This window comes from Mauremys reevesii, linkage group 7, assembly GCF_016161935.1.
Source record: "Mauremys reevesii isolate NIE-2019 linkage group 7, ASM1616193v1, whole genome shotgun sequence".
Classification (NCBI taxonomy): Eukaryota; Metazoa; Chordata; order Testudines; family Geoemydidae; genus Mauremys; species Mauremys reevesii.
In genome coordinates this window covers 46583573-46607100 of record NC_052629.1, presented here as the reverse complement: position 1 = coordinate 46607100, position 23528 = coordinate 46583573, and the positions used below count along the sequence as shown (strand labels likewise).

The 23528-nt window shown below is 41.9% G+C and overlaps 2 protein-coding genes and 2 long non-coding RNA genes across 13 annotated transcripts in view; 2 read left to right on the top strand and 2 right to left on the bottom strand.

Moving 5' to 3' along the window:
* LOC120369375 overlaps nt 1–14703 on the bottom strand; it is a 102945-nt gene extending 88242 nt beyond the window's left edge. For 6 of the 7 annotated variants that reach the window (XR_005583118.1, XR_005583122.1, XR_005583123.1 and 3 more), the window contains exon 1: nt 1561–1857. This is a non-coding gene — a long non-coding RNA (uncharacterized LOC120369375). Of the gene's footprint in view, nt 1–1560; nt 1858–14672 lie in introns of those variants that run through there. The other variant, XR_005583121.1, reaches the window with a different exon arrangement.
* Nucleotides 1956–8251, top strand: LOC120369377. The gene is made up of 3 exons (XR_005583127.1): nt 1956–2078; nt 4062–4131; nt 8097–8251. It is a non-coding gene; the product is annotated as an uncharacterized LOC120369377 (long non-coding RNA).
* Nucleotides 10765–23128, top strand: NRBF2 (nuclear receptor binding factor 2). Of its 2 annotated transcripts, none has more exons than XM_039482630.1 (4): nt 10765–10907; nt 17529–17613; nt 19179–19219; nt 20853–23128. In XM_039482630.1, the coding sequence occupies exons 1-4, from the start codon at nt 10854–10856 to the stop codon at nt 21570–21572; spliced, it is 900 nt and encodes a 299-aa protein (XP_039338564.1). In that variant the 5' UTR covers nt 10765–10853; the 3' UTR covers nt 21573–23128. The 2 variants fall into 2 exon arrangements, with proteins under 2 accessions (XP_039338564.1, XP_039338565.1); XM_039482631.1 differs by having other exon boundaries at nt 10776–10883.
* JMJD1C (jumonji domain containing 1C) overlaps nt 22704–23528 on the bottom strand; it is a 332141-nt gene continuing 331316 nt past the window's right edge. For 2 of the 3 annotated variants that reach the window (XM_039482597.1, XM_039482593.1), the window contains one exon: nt 22704–22834. The gene's annotated coding sequence lies outside the window, so the exon portion shown is untranslated. The remainder of the gene's footprint in view (nt 22835–23528) is intronic. The other variant, XR_005583113.1, reaches the window with a different exon arrangement.

The window sequence follows — 23528 nt, the reverse complement described above, 5'->3', positions numbered from 1 at the left end:
AGATCCCTAGGGGACACTACTACCGGGTATTTACCTGTCTCCATTCTGAAAACTGACCATTTATTCCTACCCTTTGTTTCCTGTCTTTTAACCAGTTACTGATTCATCAGAATACCTTCCCTTTTTATCCCATGATAGTTTACTTTGCTTAAGAGCTTTTGGTGAGGGACCTTCTCAAAAGCTCTCTGAAAGTCCAAGTATATTATATCCACTGGGTCACCCTTATTGACCCCTCAAAGAATTCTGATAGATTGGTGAGGCATGATTTCCCTTTATAAAAAGTGTGTTGACGCTTCCCCAACAAATCATATTAATCTATGTGTCTGATAACTCTGTTCTTTACTATAGTTTCAACCAATTTGTCTGGTACTGAAGTTAGGCTTACTGGCCTGTAATTGCCAGGATCACCTCTAGAGCCTTTTTAAAAAATTGGAGTCACATTACCTATCCTTCAGGTCATCTGGCACAAAAGCTGATTTAAATGATAGGTTACGTACCACAGTTAGTAGTTCTGCAATTTCTTATTTGTGTTTCTTCAGAAATCTTGGGTGAATACCATCTGGTCCTGGTGACTCATTACTGTTTAATTTATCAATTTGCAATACTGCAGTACAAATAAACTGTAACACTGGCAGCACTGTAGTTTCCCACTGACGAGTGGCAAACTCCTAAATATTAGCTGGTTTATTCTAATTTTGATTTATTTGTTTTTGGATGGTGGTAGGGTTTTTTTGTTGTTGTTTGTTTGTTTTGAATGGGCGAGCATTTAATATGCCTGTTGTTATGTGATTTTTATTAGTCAAATCAATGTACTTTTTTGGAGTCTGAAAGCCTGTACTTTTTATATTTATCATGGACTCCTGACTTGTTTTCAGCTTTCCTCCCTGTCTGTTTCCGTGAATCTATCACATACATTTTCAGTGCTACAATTGTATTGTGACTCCAGGGACCCAAATATGTTTGTAAAACTATTTGCTGAACAAATACAAATAAGTATATTTGTCAAAATCATGATTGATTTCCGGACAATTCATAAATAGAAAGAGAGTCAATGCCAAAGAATAAATCATTGTTGTTAATAGTTCAACAAACTGAACTCAATCAAGTTAAACTATGTAATCTTTGTATTTGTCTAGAATGGGAGGTGTGGTTGAGAATAGTTTAATTTTAGCTAACGCATATAAACTGCAAACAGCATAACTGCAACCATTTTATCTAATCTGGACAAAGCTTTTTAAAAGATTAAGGAGGTTTCTTATAAAAATAGAGTAGCAGAGAAGGAACTCCCTCCTTATGGGTGGAACTATCTTGTGCAGCCAAAAGCACAGCTCCAATTTTTCACACTCCACAGGATGAGCTTCAAGAGAAAAATCAAATTTAGATGCTCTTTCCTGCTGAAAGTCATAATGTGAACAACCACAAGAATAATTAAAGCAAGTCACTGTCTAACTTGACCCCTTCCACACCTAGAAACGTTTTGTGGAACTAAACAAGATAAAAAGCTTAAAATCCATAACATTTTATGTAAGATGTAACAAAAATGAGTTTACACATCCAAACCTGCAGTTGTGACCTTAGGCAAAACTCCCACCAGGGCTGGGATCTCCAGCAATACAGAGAGGAATGTAAAGATTCCTCACAGAACCCACTGGGAAGATTGTCTCTTTTCTGGTTAGTTGAATGATTCTATTATGTCCTCATTCTTGCAGCTCTTGCTCGGAGCAGAAATGGAAAGGAGGCCGAGAGAAAGAGCTAAGTAAAAGGTTCTCAGTAAGATTCTAGGCTTCAAAGCGTAATGTTAAGGCCCAAGCTTCTGTGAGGTTAGTGGTTCTCCTCCTCTAGGCTTCTTGGCTGATGTCAAACCCTGGCCTCTATGAAGTCACTGTCTTAGTACCTCTGGTTTTATGGACTGATGTCAGGGAGTAGGCCTCTGTCAGTTGACTGCCTCACCAAGCTGAAACTGGCCTAATTTGTATTTGTTTATTCTGCGTTTGTGTATAGGGGGCGGGAGGAACTGACCCCCACTGAGCAGTGAGGAAATGAAACCCCTGACTACGGAAACCAGATTGCTGAGCTGGGTGAGGAGGTTCCATATGTCCTTTGCTGAATGGGGGAACAAGGGAAAAATGAAATAAAAAAGCTAGTCCTAGTGAAACAATAGGAATGGATCTCACACATGGCTGTGGTGAAGTTAAGGGGAAAATTCAACATATCAGCTGACCAAATATTAGTTTGTCACCACGCGTAGAGGAAGGAATGAAAGCAGCAATGTTTCAGTTCCGATTCCAACTGGGGTGAATCTGATAACCACTACACTATGGAAATTCAGCTGGCAACATCTCACACATGGACGAGGCAACGTTAAGTCATACTGCCTGGCCTATGCCCCATCCTCAGAACCCTTTCTTTCGTTCATTCCGCATCAACTCCCTTAGGTAAATTAACTGTATAGAACAGAAGTATAATGCTATAGATATAATTATTCGTTTAGAGCCTGATCCAAAGCCCAATAAAGTCAATCGACAGATTCTTAGTCTGAACTAGCTGTAATAAAATATTATTTTATTTGCTATGGGCAAAATTCTGCCCTCAGAAGTGTTCAGAGGATTTAGACTGATAGTCTGTAAAACAGGAAGAAAAATCTTCTTGCATTTAAAACCAAAATAAGAGGCCTGACTAATCCAGGAACACCACACTAGTATACATTCCTTTTTTCTTATTATACAGGTATCAATGGTTTCTCTTTTAAATAATAATGCCTTTGCATATTATTTAACTAATTAAAACATCAGAAGTGATTGTGGTTCCTCTGTTTAGTGAACACGTGTTGTGCATACAGACACATAACAGATCACATATCTGGGTCAATTGTCTGCATGTAAATAAGATTATGAAAATATACAGAAGGGGAATTATTTTTTGCAATAAAATGTCTATACACAGATTGGGGCCCTACCTGTATAACCTTTCAACACTTTTTAAAAAGTCACTGATTTTGCCCTGCAAATCAGGTAGGTTCAATATCTAACAGCCAAGTACAAGTAGAAAATTGTGGGTGAAGATATAAAGGCTATGCTGAGGCTCCTTTGAAAATGTGACCACAAAGTTGTCACTAGTTATAATAGTTCCGAATCTCTCCGTCCTATCTATTTTAACTCCTGTCTCCCTTTTGAGTATTGGTCCTAGCTGCTGACCCCATTTAATAATGAATGAGGTAGAAAATGGGAGAGGGGCTTGGGGGAACCAAGATCCAAAGAGAGACTCAAATAAAGGGAGAGATGATAGTGACATGCCTATCTCATATGTTCCCCAAACTACCATGGTCCCACTCCCAAAAACCTCACAATTCTCCCCACCTTTTAAAACAAGTTCCTTCGTGCTAAATTGTCAAAATCCTCCCATATGCGTTGTCTTGCCCCCAGCCCCTCTCCAGCCCTCCCTAGAGGCAACTTGAAGTTATATAGCTGAGCTGGGGGATGGTCCTGAAATGTGGTCACACTGAAGAGCTGACAAATGTAGCTAGACACATCACTATGATAGCTATACATGTGTGGCAAGAAATAAGTTGTCAGGCACATCAGCACATAGGGGAATCCCTTTTGTTTAAAAAGTGCTTCTTCAAAGACATAGGCATCCCCATCTCTCTTTGAGGAAGGCGCTGTGTGGGAGGATATGTGGGCTTTCCTACAATGCCACAACTGAGGAGCCTGTCTTTAAGTAGTGCTTAACTGAAAATGCACAGTCCAGGCAAAATGCAAAGGCACAAAGAGTAGATAAAGAAATAGTCAATGCTAAGCAAAGTGTGGGCTGAAGAATTCTGCCTCCTAAGGAGGTGACAGTCAAATGAAGCTGGCTCATCATGTGTGTCAAAGGCAGCATTAGACAGGTAAATAGCAATTAAATACTTCCCTCCCACTCTAAAATTCCACACTGAAAACACTGGGTATTGCAGGAAGCTTCCTGCTGACAGGCACATCCTGACTAGGATTACACTTTAATATTTCCTCTTTTAGAAAGATGTTTAATTTATACATTATATAATCAACCTATTCCTCATACAGTTTCTAGGAGGAGCCAGAAATCTAAATTGGGAAAATATTTGCCACACAATGACGTACACAATTTAAAAAGGTAATTTTTACTATGTCTTCCTTTCTAAAAAAAGTCATTAATGAGAAATGCGGTATATGTAGCAGTGTTTATTATGCTTTAGTTTTCTCTTTTCTGCACCTTTAAATCACTTAAAACTGCTTTTGTGACAGGCAGACTCTTTATGTTCAGTTCAGTACACATTGGCAGAGGAGATCCAGGGTGTGTGTGAGATACCTAGCTGTCTGGTACCTCTGGTCTTGTCAGAGTCAGCTACCAAGTGTTCCAGGATGCCCCCAAATGGGAATAGAACAATGAAGAGTTGGCAAAATTAGGCTCCTACAATTGACTCCATGCCACGGGTCCCAGGTGTCCATGCAAAGCCTCGTTGACGTCACTGGGTTTCCACCCAAATAAAGGCATTTACCCACATGGAGTTTCTTACAGGATCTGGACCCAAACAAAGTTTCATTTCACCCAGAGCCAAAAACTGTGATTTAGAACAGCATTAGCCTAAAAGAAGTATTTACCAAATGGAAACTAAACTTGCCACCCCCGAACACTCAAAAACCACGAGGCAGACACCATCCCCTACTCACCCCCACACTCCATCATGAAATTGGCTTAAAATGTTTGAGATGTTTCAAAATAATTGTGTTGTGGTTCTTTTTATTTGCCTTCATGTTTTGGGCCATTGGGGTCACAATCTCAAGCTTTTCTCTGAAACCATGAAGGCTAGAATCATACTTATTTTAAAAATGAAAGCGGACATTCTCACACCATTAAATGACTTAGGAAAAATACCAACTATTATGAGAGTCATGATAAAATCTGACAGTACCATTGAGAGGATAGCCTACATCATGGAGTTGGTGAGACACCCTCCTTCCCCAGTTTCTCGCTGTCCTTAACTCCAGCATCAACGATATACTCTCATAATGGAGAGTCTCCAACCCCATCTTCCTACTATTCCTTACCAGATGCAGGCCCAGAAAGATGGCTAATGTGATAGACTATTTCCCTGTGATGTCTTGCTACATATATGAAGGCCTACAAAAATCAGCCTCCATGGGCCACATCTTTAACTCATACATCACTGATGGAAGGGAGGACCTCCAGCCTTCAACCCTAACATGGGGGACAGCAGGCTGGGATTCTGTCTGAGTCCCCTACTATTTCTCAAGCCTACTTCTTCCCCATTAGTGACAATGCACTCAGTCACAGGGTGCTCTCCATGTAGAATGTACTTTTCTTCTTTTTTGGTTTGTTTTTGTCTTAAAGATAATTCTGACAAAGAATCAGTCTGTTCTTTCGGAAAAACATAACGAGAAACAAGTAAATGTAGTAACACTGCTGCACAACTATAATGCCTTTCAGTCAAATCTCTCAAAGAGAAGTCTAAAAAGCAAAGCCAACTTGCAAAAACAGAAGGGGAAGAATTCCCTAGGATTATGTTACATATGTAGCAGCTAGAGCAATATATGCTCTGCAGACTACATGGACATCAGGATCCCTGAGCTATCTTGCTTTGCACCAGCAGCATGGCTCCAAAAGCTTTATTTGGCTGTTATAATTTTCCTTAACCACAAGACCCCTCCTCTCACAAGTACTGAGTTAAGACAATGTTTTACTGAGAACACTGTCTCATGAATTAGTTTGCTATTTTAACTTTTCTTGCAGGTTTTACAAAATTAAATTAATTTGTTGCTCTTGATACTTGCTAAGGAAAAAAATTCCTCAAGACTTATTGTTTTATTTCTAGAAAATTGTTTAGCATAACAGTCAGTTTTTAGCATATACTAGCATGTATTTTGTTTTGGTAAACAAACAGAAAGCAATAGCCATGTTATCTCCAATCATGCATCAATACATATTTTGGATAATATATGGGAAAAATATGTACCAGATTAATAGTGTAGCTAACAAAAAACTGCAGCTCAGTCAGCAAAGAACAGAGCACAGTTAATAAAGTGGATAGAAATGTAAGCAGCTTAATAGTATGCAATTTGACTGCCAGAGTATCTAAAATCTCATCCTACATAATATCTAACTAGATCATCAAAGTCTGCAGCTGGATTAGTGCATCATGGAAATGGATCATCAAAGTATGCAGTTTAATTAGTAGTGTGTAAGATCTCAAATACTAAAATATGCAGCAGAATCAGTAAAATATACTTGATGAGTAAAACATGTCACATCCAGTCAGTACATCTTAATCAACAATTCAACAATCAACCCATGTCAACTCTAGGTTCTGCAGGGTCCTATGTAAAGAATAAGATGTGCAAAACCTTGTCAGAGTTCTTTCGGTTGCACATCTACAGTAAAGGGAGAGAGGACTGGGCAACTTGCAGATAAGGATTAGGAAGGGTGCTTATTATTATGAGGAAGGAGTTCTGAGCAAACAAGGTGGTCAAGAAGATGTTTGTTGTACTACAAAGGCAGGGGAGAGTTGTCAGCTGTGTGTGCTGGTGGTGAGGGGGATCAAGAGATTTGGCACAGGGCGTGCACGTGGGTTTTAACATCTTATTGGGTTGGGTTATGAGTGCTTGAAAGTGAAGTGGGTTTCCCTACTTGATGGCCTCCTTAATCTTGGCTGATGTGACCTGTCACTCCACTGATCTGCTATCCAACTTCCCTAATCAACTTCCAACTTCCTGATCTGTGGGCTCCAGTTCACAAGCACTTAATATCCAGCAGTCACTGCAGTGCCTCATAATTGAATAACTGGGTGCTCTAATGAAAGAGGGAATCTAGCACGTATCAAATGCTGGAGCACTCCAGATTGTACAAGATCAGGTTTTGATGCTTACACTTAGACATATGGTAAATAAAGTCCAGTATCTGAAATTGGCCTTGAAAAGTCCTGTGGCTGAAACAGCAGCAAAGAGTCCTGTGGCACCTTATAGACTAACAGATGTTTTGGAGCATGAGCTTTTGTGGGTGAATACCCACTTTCACCCACGAAAGCTCATGCTCCAAAATGTCTGTTAGTCTATAAGGTGCCACAGGACTCTTTGCTCCTTTTACAGATCCAGACTAACATGGCTGAAACAGCTTCTCCTAAACTAATATAATGTTTTCCCAGAGTACAAGGCCCTAGCAGACCATCCTGTCTAATCACGTGTGGCCTCTTCCACCCTAGCACTCCTAGGGGCAGAACCAACCCCACTGACACATGGATGCCTGGGAGCCAAAGTACAATGAGGTGATGGTATCTGAGGCACCTTAAGAACCGATAGACACCAGTTAGGTCAGCAGACTTCATTCTACAAATAGAACTCTGTCTGTTCTTCACTGTCTGCTGATTGGCTATTTGCTCCTCATTCCTTTTTATGCATCTGTCTGCTGGTAGTCTCACTCTCGCAACCTCTATATTCCTCTTCATTCTCTCCTCCATTCCATAATTCTCTCTCAATAGCCCTCTTCCCTTTTCATCCTTTTCTTTTGTGCTCCTATTAACTCATCCTTCCATTTACCCTTCACCTCCATAATTAATAGCAATGCTCAGCTCATATAGAGCACTTTTCACCCATTAGATCTCAAAGTTCTTTACAAAGAAAGCCATTTTACAAATGGCAAAACTGAAGCAAATATAGCTGATCTGCTCCAAGTCAGTCAGCAGCTCTGCTGACTCCCTAACCCCATGCTGTGTAGTGGACCATGCTGCCGCTCTAAAAACAAAAACAAACGTTTTAAAATTATTCGGTACCATTGATTTGTTAGCCATAGCTAATCTAGGTAACCCCCACACTCATTCTACTGTTACCCTTCATATATGACACTGTAAAAGAATCACAGAAGGAATTGTTTTATTTTAACAGTATTATCCCTGAAGCTACTTTGTCTCTCTTTCGCTTCCTTCTCTCTCTGGTTTATTAAAGAGCTTCACCAAATGCAAAGAAACAGAACAAATACCATCATCCTTTGCTCCTGTTACTACTGCTCACCTGTGTCATCTTGTCTTAAACTGTAAACTCTTCATGTGTCTTCCCATGTTTGTACAGCACTACAGGACCGTGCTCCCGACTGGAAGGCCCCATTTTCCCATTACCACAATATACAGTACAGCAAAAAACTCACTGAAGTACCAGAAAGAATCTCACTTCCATCATTATATTACAGTTGCAAATGATGGTGTTTCTCTTTTAGTTGTAACCCTTTCATAGACATCTTGATTCCAGCATCAGAGGCATGTGAAGAATAGCTTTGTTCTGCATGGATATTTATTAATAAAGGTGCTACACCAAATTCTGTGTTGCAGAAAAAGGGTGTAAAAGCAACTACAAAGAAGGATCTGGTGGTGTTTGTTTATTCACATTACAAAAGATTTGGGTCCTTACTGTTAGAGGAGACCAATATTTTTAGTTATTCTCTCACCAGAAGAATTATTTCTGATTCTCTTTTTAACTTTGGTTATACACAGAAGTCTTACTTTTATGAAAATTAAGACCACTAAAAATGGTTTTGTAATTAAAAATAAACACGGAAAAACTTTTTTTTAAATCAAAACTTTCTCCTGTAATATCTGAAGCCCAAAGATTGCTGCACTAAAACCTTGAAAGTGAAACTGATTTAACTGATACTTCCTTGTCATAGTAGAATAATGCAAAATATAACAGAGATAAATGGTGACAAGTAACCTGTATTTTTAAAATGCTTTAATTTTAATATTATTAGTCACAAGGTAGGAAATGAATTGATTTCCAAGATATTTTTTTTAAAGTAATAGTGTTCCTTTGGAACAGCATGCACCCTACAAAAGTAAATAATCAAGAACTTTTCTGAATGATAATCAGTAATTTCTACTCGGTACTTCAACGGTAGAAGCTTTTTCCACTCAATCAAATGTCATACAACTGCTGCAGACATTCCTTCACTTAGGAGAAATCATCACACACTTAAAGAATGATGGTCCTTGAAGACCCCTAGCGGAGATTTTTAGAAACTACAGCTGATCAGCTAAAATGCATATCACTAAGTGTACAAATATTGTATTATTGTGGTAACATTCAAAGGCTAGTGCCCCAGTGTGGTAGGCACTGTAGGAACACATAACAAAAAAGACTGAAAAGATTACACTGAAATTAAATATGTTACATCCTCTTACAGCAGAGCATTATAGTGTTGTGCCAGCAACGTGATTAAGAAGTTTCACAAATTCCATGAGAACGCTCACATTGAACTGTTTTAAACTTTATTTTTCAACATGACCCAGAATAGTATAACATTACAAAATGTCTATAAAAACATTATAATGGTAGTTACAGAAACGGAAGATTTACGAGACACACGTTTCTAACAATGAGAATTAAATTTCACCAAAAGAACAGGAGTACTTGTGGCACCTCAGAGACTAACAGATTTATTTGAGCATAAGCTTTTGTGGGCTACAGCCCACTTCATCAGATGCATGCTGTAGCCCACGAAAGCTTATGCTCAAATAAATTTGTTAGTCTCTAAGGTGCCACAAGTACTCCTGTTCTTTTTGCGGATACAGACTAACACCGCTGCTACTCTGAAACCTTTTCAAGATTCACAAAGTCACAAAGTCTCTTTTTTGCAGTACCAATAACAATAATTTTGCTGCTGAGTAGACATTTATCAGAAAATCCCTTAGGAAAAATATTCAGGGATCCTTAGTTCTATGTAGAACCTCTTCCCAAGATTTACTGATTAGACTTAAATTTTATATGTACATTGGCTACCCAAATGACAAGTTAGTTGAATTCTAGAGAAGACTCTTGAAACTTCTGTCTACAGTTTCACATTTTTCTCCTAGTAATAATAATAAATCTGAGAATTTAAATACTCTTGTACGGACATTAACGAGCGCGCACTGCACAGCAGTCCTGTGAGGTAGGGGGACGGCGATAATTTGCAGTGAACAGGACAAAGGGGAAAACTCGGACTCTGATATTTGGTCCCAGCGCTCCGGCTCCAAAATGATACCATGAAAAGACAATACAGGTGTAGCCGCTCCTAGCGACCCAAAATCTTAGACCCTGGGCGTCTCGGGGCCAAAGTTCGGTCACCTCCAGCAACATCCCGGTTCTCGAGCTGGATTTCTGCAGCACTGGTGCTACAGGAGGCACGTCGCGTGGGCAGGGGGAGCGGCTGCACGCGGCCGATAAGCTGATAAACAATTTACGGGTTAGAGCCATGTGGAGCATCCAGCTTTTAACCTCGGAGCGAGAGGAGTCACAGGCAGCTCCCGAGCCCTTTGCCCCAGGCCTGGGGGCCGCCACCTCTGAGGTACAAACCCCGGGGGGGGTGATGCTGATAAAACGGGACTGCGGGCGGGACGCAGGGCCCAGCCCCTGCACAGCGGTGCTTCCCTGTGCGCGGGGGCGCGCGCGCGCCCCCGGCACCCGCATGGATAGCCCCGGGGGTGCGCACCCCTGCGGATACCCCAGACACCTGCCTCAGAGCCTGGCCCAGTGGGGTCTCTGCTAAAGAGCCCGCGCTTCCAGACCCGCACACGCGGCCGGCACGACGGGCAGGCTGCAGCGGGACCGCTCCTGTTCAAGTCGCGCCTCCGAGCCAATGAAAATTCGCTGCCGGCTGCCCACAGCTTCGCCCGGTGCCCGTTACCATGGAGACCTTCCACTCTTCTCGTGGGATTTGCGCAGTCGGACGTGGCTCTCGCGAGGTTTGCGGGCGGCGCGGTGACGCCACTGCGTGCGTGCTTGAGGCGGAAGTGTTTCGGTGTTTACAGGCGGCAGAGCCTGGGGCAGGGGCGCCGGGACGGAGCCGCAGAGCCCATGTGCCCGCAGCCCCCGCCGCCTATGGAGGTGATGGAGGGGCCCCTCAACCTGGTGAGCCGCGCCCCGGGCGGGGAGGGGGCCCCGGGCAGGGCGAGGGGCGGGCGGCGGCTGCCCCGCTGGCAGGGTGGGCGCCTGGCGCCGCAGGTGCGGAGCGCGAAGGGAGCCGGGGCCGGGGCCGGGCCGGGCAATGGGAGGGTGAACGCCCCGGAACCCCGGCTGCGCTGCGGCTTCCACCGCCGCAGGGGGAGGAGCTGCCCCCGTGGCACAGCACGGGGCTGAGTTTCGCTGGAGAGGACAAGGCCCCGCTGGCTGATGTGGAGGAGGCTGCTAGGAGCGGTTGGACCTTCCCCTCGCGCCCTCTGGTGCCCACCAGCCGGACAGTAAACAAAGGTTCAGGGCCCGTCCCGGTGCTGGGGAAGTGCAGTACCCGCGGAGTCATTGTCTGGTCTGGTCTGACCTGGCGGTGCACATTCTTCAAAACAGGATCATAGCCCTGATTAGAAACCACCTCTAGCCACGTCAGCTCGGAGTAATAATATCACAGCTGCTAGTGAGTTAAATATGGTGTTAGACACGTTAGAAAATCCTCAGTCTTTCTGTGTATACACCCTAAGAATAAAAGGTGATGGGCAGATAACACAGACACTTGAAGTTACTTGTGTACAGTATTATGTAAATGTCTTTCCTTCACTGCTGTATAGTATTTCAGTACATTGAGAGTTAGTCATAGGACCATGAGAGTTTGGACTGCTAAAAGTGGCTGTAGCTGTTTAGGAAGAATATTAGAGGGAATCAAAGCATGAATAACTGTTTCATCAGATCAAGATTGGGATAAGGCGTAATTCTGGCTGTGCCCTGGTAGTAGAATGCTTATATGAGTGGCATGAGACATGTGGGAAGGAAACACTTTAGGATTACAGAAACAGTATAAAATGCACACAGAAACCTTGTCTGCATGAAATTAAATTGGTGTCACCCTACTGCATAGAGAGACTATGTTAATGTATGCCTTATAGATTTAAAGTAGATTCCTTACTGATTTAAGCTAAATTGATATAAGGAACTCAGACTGAAATAGTAATTTTGCAGTAGGTTGGCACCAAGGCTAATCTGAGAGTTATGTCATGTAGAGGAGGTCTAAGGCCAAGTAGTAAGAAGTTGATCTGTGCTCACAAGTTAGAAACAAGTGAATAATCATGCATAAAGGGTAATTTAGTGATGGGATGGGTGTCCAATCAGGCTGAAAGTTAAGAAGATTGGGCTGGAGGTTGAGGAAAAAACTCCAGAACCTTATTAAGCAATTGAGTAGACATAGGACTGCAGTCAGGGGAGGGATAGCTTAATGTTTTGAGCATTGGCCTGCTAAACCCAGGGTTGTGAGTTCAATCTTTGCAGGGGCCAGTTAGGGATCTGGGGCAAAAATCAGTACTTGGTCCTGCTAGTGAAGGCAGGAGGCTGGACTCAATGTCCTTTCAAGGTCCCTTCCAGTTCTAGGAGATAGGTATATCTCCTATTATTAATTATTATTATAGCAACTGAAGAAAGATCTAGTGGGGGGTTAGAAGACTGAGATCATCAATTTTGAGTTCTGAGTGGTAAATAGGTGATAACTATGGGTGACTGGGTAGGTGTCAGCATTTAGTAGTGCCCCATCCTGACACTTAAAAGCAGACCATTAAGTAAGGTCTTCTGCACTAAAAAAAGTATGAATAAGGCCAAGGAGATGATGGTCTGACCACAAGAGCAGTGTAAAAGCAGCAAAGAGTCCTGTGGCACCTTATAGACTAACAGACGTTTTGGAGCATGAGCTTTCGTGGGTGAATACCCACTTCATCGGATGCATGAGCAGTGTAATCACTATACCCATTTGTATATTTGTGCCAGACAAAAATACTCTAGACTCTTGTGTGTGCTATAGTTCTTGTAAAGAGAGTAGTGACCTGTGTTGTCCACTAGCATCCTGACAGTGGCCAATACAACTTCAGAGGAAGGTGCAAGAAACTCTACAAATAAAAAATGGAGTAACGTGCTCAGAGGGGAATATTTTTCTAACCCCACCATTAATGAGTGACTGTAACCTGAAGTAAGTATGTTTTTTACCCTTAATGTAGAATTTTGTATCTTATCTGATGGAACTATGAATCATCTCATCCCTGGAAACAACCAATGCCTTTTTGAATCCCACTGAGCTCTTGGCCTCTCTTGTGGCAATGATTTCCATAGGTATTATGTAGTGTAGATAAGGGCTAAGTGTTTTATAAGTAAGCTACAGCTTTTAACAGTTTTCCATCTGTTGAAGTTAGTCTCACTGCTCTAAAAGCCAGGATCACCTAGTAACTTTTTTCCTAAAGTATGATATATTTTCTTTCCTCCAGTGTAGAATGTTGACTTTTTAGTGAAATTGCATAGGTTTAACAGCTCAGAGCATTCATTCTAAAATTCATTAACTCTTTGATGTGAATACCGTATGTTCCTGGTGACTTTAAACAGCAAAAAATTCAGTTTGTGGAAATGGGCGAGATGTCTAACAATGAAGAGAACTGATAAAAAGAAATAATTTAGCTGCTTTGCAGTGTCCTTTTGCACCTGAATTGCTCCTTTAACATTCTCTTGTCTTTCTGCAACTGATACTTAGAGTTTCTAGTTTATGTATTTGGCTATTTGCTCTTAGTGTATCTAATTCCTTACATGTTGTCTGCAATAGTATGCTTTCCTCTGTTGGCTTCACTGGGGCCGCATTTCCATTTTTCTGAAGGATACCTGTTGGCTCAAATTTCTTTAGTCCTTTAACTATACCATTTTCTGTTTGCATCCCCCTTCTTGTTGTGTATGCCTTCTGAGTCATCATGGTATGCCTAAATAGCCTAAGGATTTTAGTTTCCTCAAGCTTGACTTCAGGGTTTTGACTTTTTTCTTCCCGAAATCCTCCTTTCTAAAGGGTAGTCTGACAGTGCTAGCTTTTGGTGATTGTTTGTGAAAGGATATCTTAATTATATTGTGGTCACTAATACTTACTGGTTCAACTATAGTGACTTCTTGAATTAACATCTGTGTATTATTTAGGAATCAGTTCGTTCCTTCCCTCATAAACATCTAGCACCATCTCACAGCCCGTTAAGGGAGCAGTGATGCTGGGCCTGTGCTCCTCTCTTTTAGGGAATTCCAGAGTTTTTCCTGGTCTCAAAGTTTCTATTAACTCAGAGTAAGTGAGATTATCAGGCCCTGATACTGATAAGGAGGCCAGTAATATAATCCTACTAGTCTATTTGTAGGGTTATGGCTTGGAACTGTATCTGTATAAATTCCACTGAATGGTCACCTTCATTATAAAAAGACACCCCCCCCCACACCCACTAATGTTTGCAGTGAAGCTGGTAGGTGTTAACAACAGAAGACAGGTTGCTCTTAATACTTCTAAATTTTATCATTTGTTAGTTTGACAAAACAAACCCTCCCTGAAGTTACTTTCCTCAGCCCTCCTTGCTTCATTTTTTAGTTTTTTTTTTTTTACTTCAATTGTAGCTCTTAGCACGTGTAGCCTACTGCAGTCTGTGCCTTGTATCTTGTTAAAGTTTTGTTAGCTCCTGAAGGATGCTCTACCATTAATTCTGAATATCTTCAAACAAGCAAAGTGGTTCTGTGTGGGCTAAAGTCTTTCCAGAGAGACTTTTCCACTATGTTTCAGAAAAACAAAGCATCCATAAGGAAAGACGACTTTCAGTCAACTTGTTGCTCTGGGGAAACCACAATAGATTTGCTCTGTTTGAAAACTAATAATTCACACATCTACCTTTTAAAAATCACATAGGGTCTTACTTGTTTTGTCCTAGGAGTCTTCCATCAGCAGCTAGCAGTTGAATGGGATCACTTGGGAGAGATTGCTCTTATTCACCCAGGCTAGTGTCATGTGACTTTACTGCTTAAAGCTGTAGCTGTTCAGTTTCTTAGATTAGTAATTAGGCATGTTTCTATCTTTCCTCACCTCAAAAGGGCAGTCTTACTGTTCTTAATCATCTCACTCAAAGGAAATATTGTCTTCCCATGTAGCTCATCAAAATTAATGAGCAAGCAGAGGGATGTTTGGTGCTTCCCTAAGGTTTCCATGTTCTCTTGAAGATGTGGAGTTTACCCTAAAAGGGACTCTGTTGCAGCCAGAGGATGCCCTGTTACACAACTTCATTGTAACCATATTAGAAACTTATCTGCTCCTCTGTTTCCAAGAGTGCAGTGTGACATGCCTAAACAATATCTGACAGGCTATGCTTTTTTTAAAGGCTTTTCATATGCTTACCTACTGTGATTAGCTATTTAACCATAATTTTAAATGACACTTTCTGTACAAAATTCTTATGGAGAAATTATTCTAGGCTAATTCATAAATGGTACTGGGGTTCTGTTTTGCTGAATTTAATTCTGATCAATGAAATTGCTACTTTTTCCTTTCTTCTCAAGAATATCTCCTCTTCCAGTTGACCTGGCTTCTTTGGACCTGTCTCTTGGATAGGCCAAGACTACCAGTTTTGATGTCGAAACTATTGCTTTGGGAAACTACAGAACTAGTTGTAAAATTGAGTGTGTTGAGGGTTCTACAGATATTAGTAATGCAAGAAACCAAGCTCATTTCCTGTTAATGTCCCATTTCATATACTTTCTGAGCTGGGCTTCTACTTTTCTCAAGAGCATTTTAGTAAATGAAGTTACTGTATGCACAAACCAACCTCTCTTGCCAAAGAGTAAGCATAGAAAATGGCTGTTTGTGAAGCACACACTGCTGTGGGTTCACACACTTGTGAATTCACTCCTCGGTTTGTCAGGAGAGTAAACTCTTTTCCTTGGGATAGCCTCATGTGAGAGTCTATGGAAAGAGTTAATAGAACAGTATCTTTCCCTTGGAATATTGGCAGAAAAAAAGGAATCGCCTTCCTCTGCCGTGTTCAGACAAACATGGGGATGAGCAAAAACGTGGGGTGTTGACAATACTATCGGTTTATCTATACAGCAATTTAGTGCCTGGTGCAAGCTGGTGTGTGAATCGGCAGCACATGAGCCTGTCACACAAGTGGCTGTATGGATCCTGCTGCTATCCACTAAAAGTCCCATCAGGTGTTTTGAGTAGATTGCACTAAATCTCCATGTAGACAAACCCTAAGTGGGTAAATGCCACTTAAATATTGTCACAAAGATCCTGGAGTCTAGTCTGAGCCCTTGTTCACACAGCTCAATACTGGGTTATAAAAACTACCCTACCGACCCAAATGTCTCAGCTGGGTTGACATAACTGATAGGGCCCATAAACAAAAAAATCTCTCTAGAGCAGGGGTCGGCAACCTTTCAGAAGTGGGGTGCTGAGTCTTCATTTATTCACTTTAAGGTTTTGCGTGCTGGTAATACATTAATGTTTTTTAGAAGGTCTCTGTCTATATATTATATAACTAAACTAGTGTATGTAAAGTAAACAAGTTTTTCAAAATGTTTAAGAAGCTTCATTTAAAATTAAATTAAAATGCTGATCCTACGCCACTGAGCCTGCTCCCGGCCTGGGATTCCATTCACCTAGGCTGGCAGCGGGCTGAGCGGGGCCTGCAGCTGGGACCCCGGCTGGCAAGGGTCCGGCAGCCAGAACCCCAGACCAGCAGCAGGCTGAACAGGGCCAGCGGCCAGGAGGAGGGGTAGGAACCCAGCATGCTGAGGGAAGAGGCAGGGGAGGAGGGAGCTTGGCTGCTGCAGCCGGCAGGACCAAGCTTCTGCCCCCTGACTCCCCAGGGGAGAGCGGTGGGCATGGGGTGGAGAACAGCAGGTTGGGCTGAGCAGGATTTTTAATGGCACGCTGCTGCCTGCTGGGGTCCCGGCTGCTGGCCCCGCCCAGCCCACTGCTGGCCTGGCCTTTGGCACATGTGCCATAGGTTGCTGACCCCTGCTGTAGAAACAGTATCTCTTAAATCATGCTCTGCTTTGTTAAAACTCTTCTACTCTTAATCTGTTGCTGTGAAGCAGCTTACTGCTATTAAAGTAGGGCTGCTTATGCTGAATTTTGTAAACTTTTAACCAAGCTGAAGGCTTTTATGTAAAGCACCAAATGATAGTGCTTCTCTTATTGTGTCAGCTTGAGTGCAGGGAGCTCTTCAGGATTGTGAAGGAAATGAAAAGCTGTTGGGAGCTATGGTCCCACAAGAGAGGTGCATGTGTGGTTGATCTCTCACATTGCTTATGAGAAGATTCCAGGCTCTCACATTAGGGCACACAACTCCACAGCACAAGAATCAATAAGGGCAGTTTTGGAGGATTGTTTCCAGTAGCTCATGGCAGTATAGCCACTGGTGGCTGGTTCCTTACACCATGGACCATTGGCCTAGGACACTTGTTTGCCACTGCAAGTGTGTAAATGTTAGGTACTCTGTGTGAAGACTTACAGTCACTGCCACTTTATAAAACCTTAAACCTTTTGCCATACCTGCACAGTACATTTGTCCACAAAAGTCCTATGGTGGGTGAGCATTATAGGAAATTGTTTCTTTGCCTCTCAAAGTCTGGACTGGGAGATCTTGGGTTAAGACTCTGAAGCTGTATGATGTGTGAACACCTGATTATCTGTTTGGTGCCCTTACTATAAAAACCAGTTCCAGCCATTCCTAGTTTCAGCTTTGATTAAAATAAGTGTTTCTTTCTTTTGAGGCTCATCAGCAGAGTAGAAAAGCAGACCGGTTGTTGGCAGCAGGGAAATACGAAGAAGCAATTTCTTGTCACAAAAAAGCAGCTGGTGAGTGATACCTTTTCATAAGATATTTATGGTCCAGTTTTCAAAAGCAGCCTTGAAACTTGCTCAGGCTAAGTAACTATATACATGCTTGCATAGACAGGCTGTTTTTATACATGCAAAAACTGTGAACACAGGTTTGGAGGCCCTGTGTGAAGCCTCTCGGAAATGTAGCCTTTAATTTCACTTCTGACCTTTCATACCTTTCTTACTGGAAGTAGCTAGTTTTCAGTATAATGTGGGAAATATTTAGCCACCAATCTTTGCTAAACACTCAATTGGTGGTTAGCAATCTTAATGTTTGTAATGAATCTATTACTGATAAAGCAATTTTTACCAAGAAAGCTCAACCTTGAGGGGTAATGAGCTCTGTTCGGCAGGCCCACCCTATGATTGACAGTCTTCCATCCTTATTCACAAAAATTTGTGTTCAGGTTCACATTTGATTTGTGAATGTGCAGCTGCTGCCTCTTAACAGGGAAGATCTGCTCTGGAGAGCTGGCCTCATTAGTAGGTACAACTGGCTGGATAGGTGCAGTTTTTGGGTGTTGTATGGAGGACCACTAGATAGGTGGCTGCTCCAAGTGCTGTAGGGTTGTTTTTAATATATTTTCCGGGGAGAGGGAGTTGAGAAGTTTGTAGTCCTGCCCCAGTCACTTAACGAACTAATCACTGAATTGAACTAGTAAAAGAAACTGAAAAGAAGAAAAAATTCTCTCTGCATCTGGAGAAGAGGCTACTGCTGTCACAATTGGATTTTGCACATCAATGTATGGTTCCAGTTGCTTAGCAAGTGACTTCCAGCTGTTCAGTGGATTTTTTTAAAATTTCAGCAGCAAATATTTACTGCTTGAATACTTAAGTAATTTTAATAGATTGTAGTAAATTTAGGCCTTAGAGGTTGTAAACTTCAAAATTAATTTTAAATAGAATTTTAAAAAAAGGTGTTTAATTAAAAAATGCATTGAGTTTTATTCAGGTTTGGAGCCATGGATCTTGCTTCCCTACTCCATCAGTAATGTAGTCAAAGAAAAGTGTGGTACTCTACTGTAGAGTGTTCTTGTTTCATTTATATGTATATAAGACAGACTCTGGCTCATAGCTTTGTCATTTCCTTACATACTACGGGGGCAGATGCTGCTGCTGCTCCTCCTTTGGGGACTTCCTGCAAACCTTAGGTTTGATCAGGAAAAGGTTGTAATGAAATTGCATGGGTAGTGCTCTCCTTAGTGGTGAAGCAGTTAGAACCGTACATGGGAATGTGTAACTCATATTATACCATGATGAGCAAAGAGACTTCGCTTCAAAGATGATATGGAAGTAATTTACCATAATACTATGTAGGTTTAAAGCTCTTCAGGGGAGACACGCATTTGAAAAGCAGTATGCATATTCCCAGCAACAGTTTGCCTGTGTAATCCCCTCTGTGTGTGGATTCAATGAACAAAATGATCAGATCTGAAAACTTTTAAAAATAGTTAAATGGGTTAGTCTTTAGCTTGCAAGAAAAGAATGTTCTAATTTTCACAATCCTGGCCTAACTGTTTACCAATTTGCTTTTTGTGCAGCATACCTTTCTGAAGCCATGAAGCTGACACAATCTGAGCAGGTGAGATTGCATTCCATGGCTGGGAAACGTTGAAGGTATTATTGTACAAACACATTTTAACTCTGGCCCTTGGGCATGTGCCCATTACACTGTGTCCTACTTGTGTGATCATACCTCTTACACCATATAGTCATGCTGTCTACTCTGAATGAGCTGCACTGCTCTAATTTATGCCTGGCTATCCAAGGCCCAAGGAGCTGATCAAGTAGCTGGGGTGAGCAGGAGGGTGGAGTAGAGCTGGGTGAATAACCCCTCATTATGAGTTGCTGGCAGTTCCACAAAAGAAAAGAATTCACTTTGGGGCAGACTAAAGAATATCCATTTTGGGTTGGACAGAATATTTCGTTGGACCTGAAACAGATTTTGTGGGGAGTGTGTGTGTGTGTGTGGGGAGGAAGAGGAAGCCTTCCTTAATCTTAAAACAGAGTGGTTAGAGCAGGGCTCAGCAACCTCTGGCACGCGGCTCACCAGGGTAAGCACCCTGGTGGGCCAGGCCAGTGTATTTACCTGCCGCATCAGCAGGTTCGGCCGACCGTGGCTCCCACTGGCCACAGTTTGCTGTCCCAGGCCAATGGGGGCGGGTGGGAAGCAGCATGGGCAAGGGGGTGTCCTGGCTGCGGCTTCCCGCCACCCCCATTGGCCTGGGATGGTGAACTGGGGCCAGTGGGAGCCCTGATCGTCCGAACCTGCTGACAGGGCAGGTAAACTGGCCTGGTCCGCATGGCAGAGATTGCGGACCCCTGGGTTAGAGCATTGTACCTGGGGTATGGGAAGCCTGGGTTCAGTTCCCCCTCTGCCTGATGTGGAGCAGGAATTTGAACGTGGGTTACCTCCATGGCAGGTCTGTCTGTCTCTCCCGTTGAAGCCTTTCCACTTATTGGAACAGTCATTGGAGTGGGGACTTAGATCTTCAAGTGAGTGCCTGAGTCACCACGCTGTAAAGTCATGCTCTCACTCTGATTCAGTGACTATAAAATGCTACTACCACTGGGAAAAAGTACATTGCCCCACTCCCCCTATTATTCTTGTTGTTTAAACAAAGCTAAACTATTGAGAAAATTTCATCAAACATGGAACACTTTTTAGCCAAGCCTGGAACATCCACCCCAATGGTCCAGCAATTGGAGTGACTGAGAATAGAGGGTCAGTTTGAAAATGCTGATGTAATCTCATTGTAGCAATCTCTGCTGCTTAGTGGTGGTGTCATTAATGCAGTGGTCTAGCTATATTCTACAACAAAAGGATTTGCTTCTTATTTAAAAAACACGTGTTGAATTACTGGCCAAGTAAAGCATGACATCTCATCCTAGGTACATTTATGGATGATTACTGGCCAATCAAACTTTTACCTCCTCCCTTCAGAAGTCTCCATATGGATTGAAAGAGAAATTACAGATGTCCAAATATTAAGTAGTCACACAACACTTCCATTTCACAGACTACAGTTAGTGAGTTTGATGGCATAAATGCCTGAATCTGCATTGTGGAAGCTAGAGAGAGGTTTCCCCTCCAGGACATGCTACGGTGCTGGCTCTGTAAACGCTTAAGCATGTCTGTAATTTTACTCACAAATATATGCTTGCAGTATTAGGGCCTGTGTGTTAATTCAGTCAATCTTCTTTTTCTTGGACAGGCTCAATTATCGCTGGAATTACAAAGGGATAGTCACATGAAACAGTTATTGCTCATCCAGGAGAGGTGGAAAAGGGCAAAGAGAGAGGAAAGGTTAAAAGCCCAACAGAATGCAGACAAGGATATAGTTGCACATCTTCAGACCTCTTATAAACCATCAACTGAAGAATCTGAAGATCACAACATATTGGTTCCTGTTACTCAGAAATACAGTCCTTCTGCAAATAAGCATCTACAGGAAACTCAGGGTGTCTTTGACAGGGAGCCAGATACACTATTATTTCTGCTTCAGAAAAGAGAGGAGCAATTGGAAGTATGTATTGGGAACAAAGCTCCAAAAGATGACAAAACAATAATAGAAGAGCAGGCAACCAAAATTGCAGATTTGAAACGGCATGTGGAATTTCTTGTAGCTGAAAATGAGAGATTAAGGAGAGAAAACAAACAGCTAAAAGCAGAAAGGATTAGACTCCAAAAAGCTCCAGTAGAGAAGGAGTTGGATGTAGATGCTGATTTTGTGGAGAAGTCAGAGTTATGGGGCCTACAACAACATTCAGAAACTGCTACTACTTCAGCCTCAACTTGGCAGAAGTTTGCAGCAAATGCAGGGAAGGCTAAGGACATTCCAATACCCAATCTTCCTCCCTTGGACATTCCATCACCTGAACTCCCTCTACTGGAGCTCTCTGAAGATATACTGAAAGGACTTATGAACAGCTAAATGAAGACCATGAGACGTGCTCATGAAATGTAGTTAAGCAAATGAGAAAAGGGAAAACCACCAGGACAATGATGATCCAAGGGCAGCCAACATCTAACACAATCCTACTGTGCGAGAAAAGGCATTACAGCAACTGTCACTGTGAAATACACTTAATCATAGAGCTTAAGGGTACCATAAATTGGTAAATGCAAGCTCTTGCATCTTTCTCCTGACGTTTCAAACCAAATGACTGCTTGGAAAACATTTCAAACACAATCCTTCAGGGTTTTGAAGTAATGCTATGTGTAATAGGTATCTATAATGCCATAAACGATGCAGAACTTAACTTATGGTTGCCAGATGGCTGCCACTTCCTTCCGCTTGAAAGATGCTTTCTATCATGCATTCAGATTGTAAGCATTTCATTATGCACAATTTTGTTAATGGAGAAGTGTATAAGTTACACCATATCTAGATGGATCGATGTGCCACACTCTTGTCTCCTGACAATATTAACCTCAGATTAATCAGGAGAAATATATAAACTTTCTATGGAGGAACCAAGTTATTCGTTCTGTGGGGAATTTTTTAGATTTTGTTTACATAACTAATCAAGGTGCATCAAATTTAACTCTGGGTTTCTATATAAAAAAATTACATTGCTTAAAAAACCTGAGGAAAAAGTATCCTGTTCTTCAGAGGTGCATGAATGGAAGTAATGCTAGTGGGCAGTATTTAATTGCACAAAGGAAATATTTGTTTACATCTGTAAATCAGTCACTGAGGCTATGAAAATAAAAAGCTAAGTTGTAATCAACACCGTAACAGTGGGTGAAAATAGTCTTCACAAACATTAAAGTGCCAGTCCATTGAACTGTACAATTTGTTACACTAAAAATAGCTGGTGGTAAGGGAAAATGGAACACAACTTCCAGCCTTTCACCTTCAGGTGCATATAGAGAACTTGGGGAGAGTCCAGGGGTTGTGGTGGTCTGTGAAATGACATTCTTGTCTGTATAATTTTAAGAGGTGATGTACCTAATGAGCAGAAACCAGAGGACACAGATTCAAAAATGGCTCATTCAGTTTAAGACCAAAAGCACAAGTGCAATGGTTTTCCATACCTCCTCTACAGAATGAGCTTGTGCCCAAAGCTTTAGTGCCAGCTTTCTGCTGAAGTGCAGAGAGAACACCACGGTCCTTCTTATTCTCAGCTTCTGTGCAAATTTTCTTCTTTCCCCAATGCCTGGTCTGTTCTCTCCTTGAATAGAAGGCAAGGGCTGGAGGAAAGAAATGCAGACAAAAACACTGGATTTGCTCAAGGAACGGGTTTGAATTTGCTCTCAACTCAAGAAATTTTGCTGTATTCCTAAAGTGACAAACAAATTCTCTAGTTCACTGACTTCTGTATACATAGAAAGGGGGATGTTGGACTTCCTACTCAGATAACTAGTTTAAATCCAGTAGCAGTTGCATACATGTAAACTGAAAAGCTAGCATGCCTTCCAAAGGTGGTGAAATCAAACTAATGAATTGCACTCTGTGAACCCTCAAATAAATGGTACTAGATGTTGTGGGATCATTTCAACCATTTTTATGTAGCTGCCACAGCTGCTGTCTGGCATGCTCCTGGCACTGTACAGGAAATCATTTTTGGACTGGCCACCTCCACTGAAGCATAATTCAAGTCGTAAGCCTTATCCATTCTGCTTCATGCCAAGCCACTTATCCATTGAGGATGAGTACTCAAGCAGGCAAAACAGTGACGCTGAACGGAAACCTCTCACATTGTTCTCCAGCCTAGGTCAGACTCCAGGACAACTTCCTCCACAAATTGAACAAAGGCAGCTACAGTAGTAAGAAGATTAATCTCTTCAATTTCTCCTTAGTTACAAGCTAGAGATACCTTGCTTCCTTCCCATCCTCCCCAAAGTAAGGTAATCTATTGCTCTTAATTTGACTGAAATAAGCACA

Coding starts and splice junctions, on each gene's coding strand:
- NRBF2 (XM_039482630.1), top strand. CDS start 10,854: ATGTGCCCGCAGCCCCCGCCGCCTATGGAGGTGATGGAGGGGCCCCTC. Junction 10,908..17,528: donor TGGAGGGGCCCCTCAACCTG/GTGAGCCGCGCC, acceptor CTTTCTTTTGAG/GCTCATCAGCAGAGTAGAAA. Junction 19,220..20,852: donor AGCTGACACAATCTGAGCAG/GTGAGATTGCAT, acceptor TTTCTTGGACAG/GCTCAATTATCGCTGGAATT.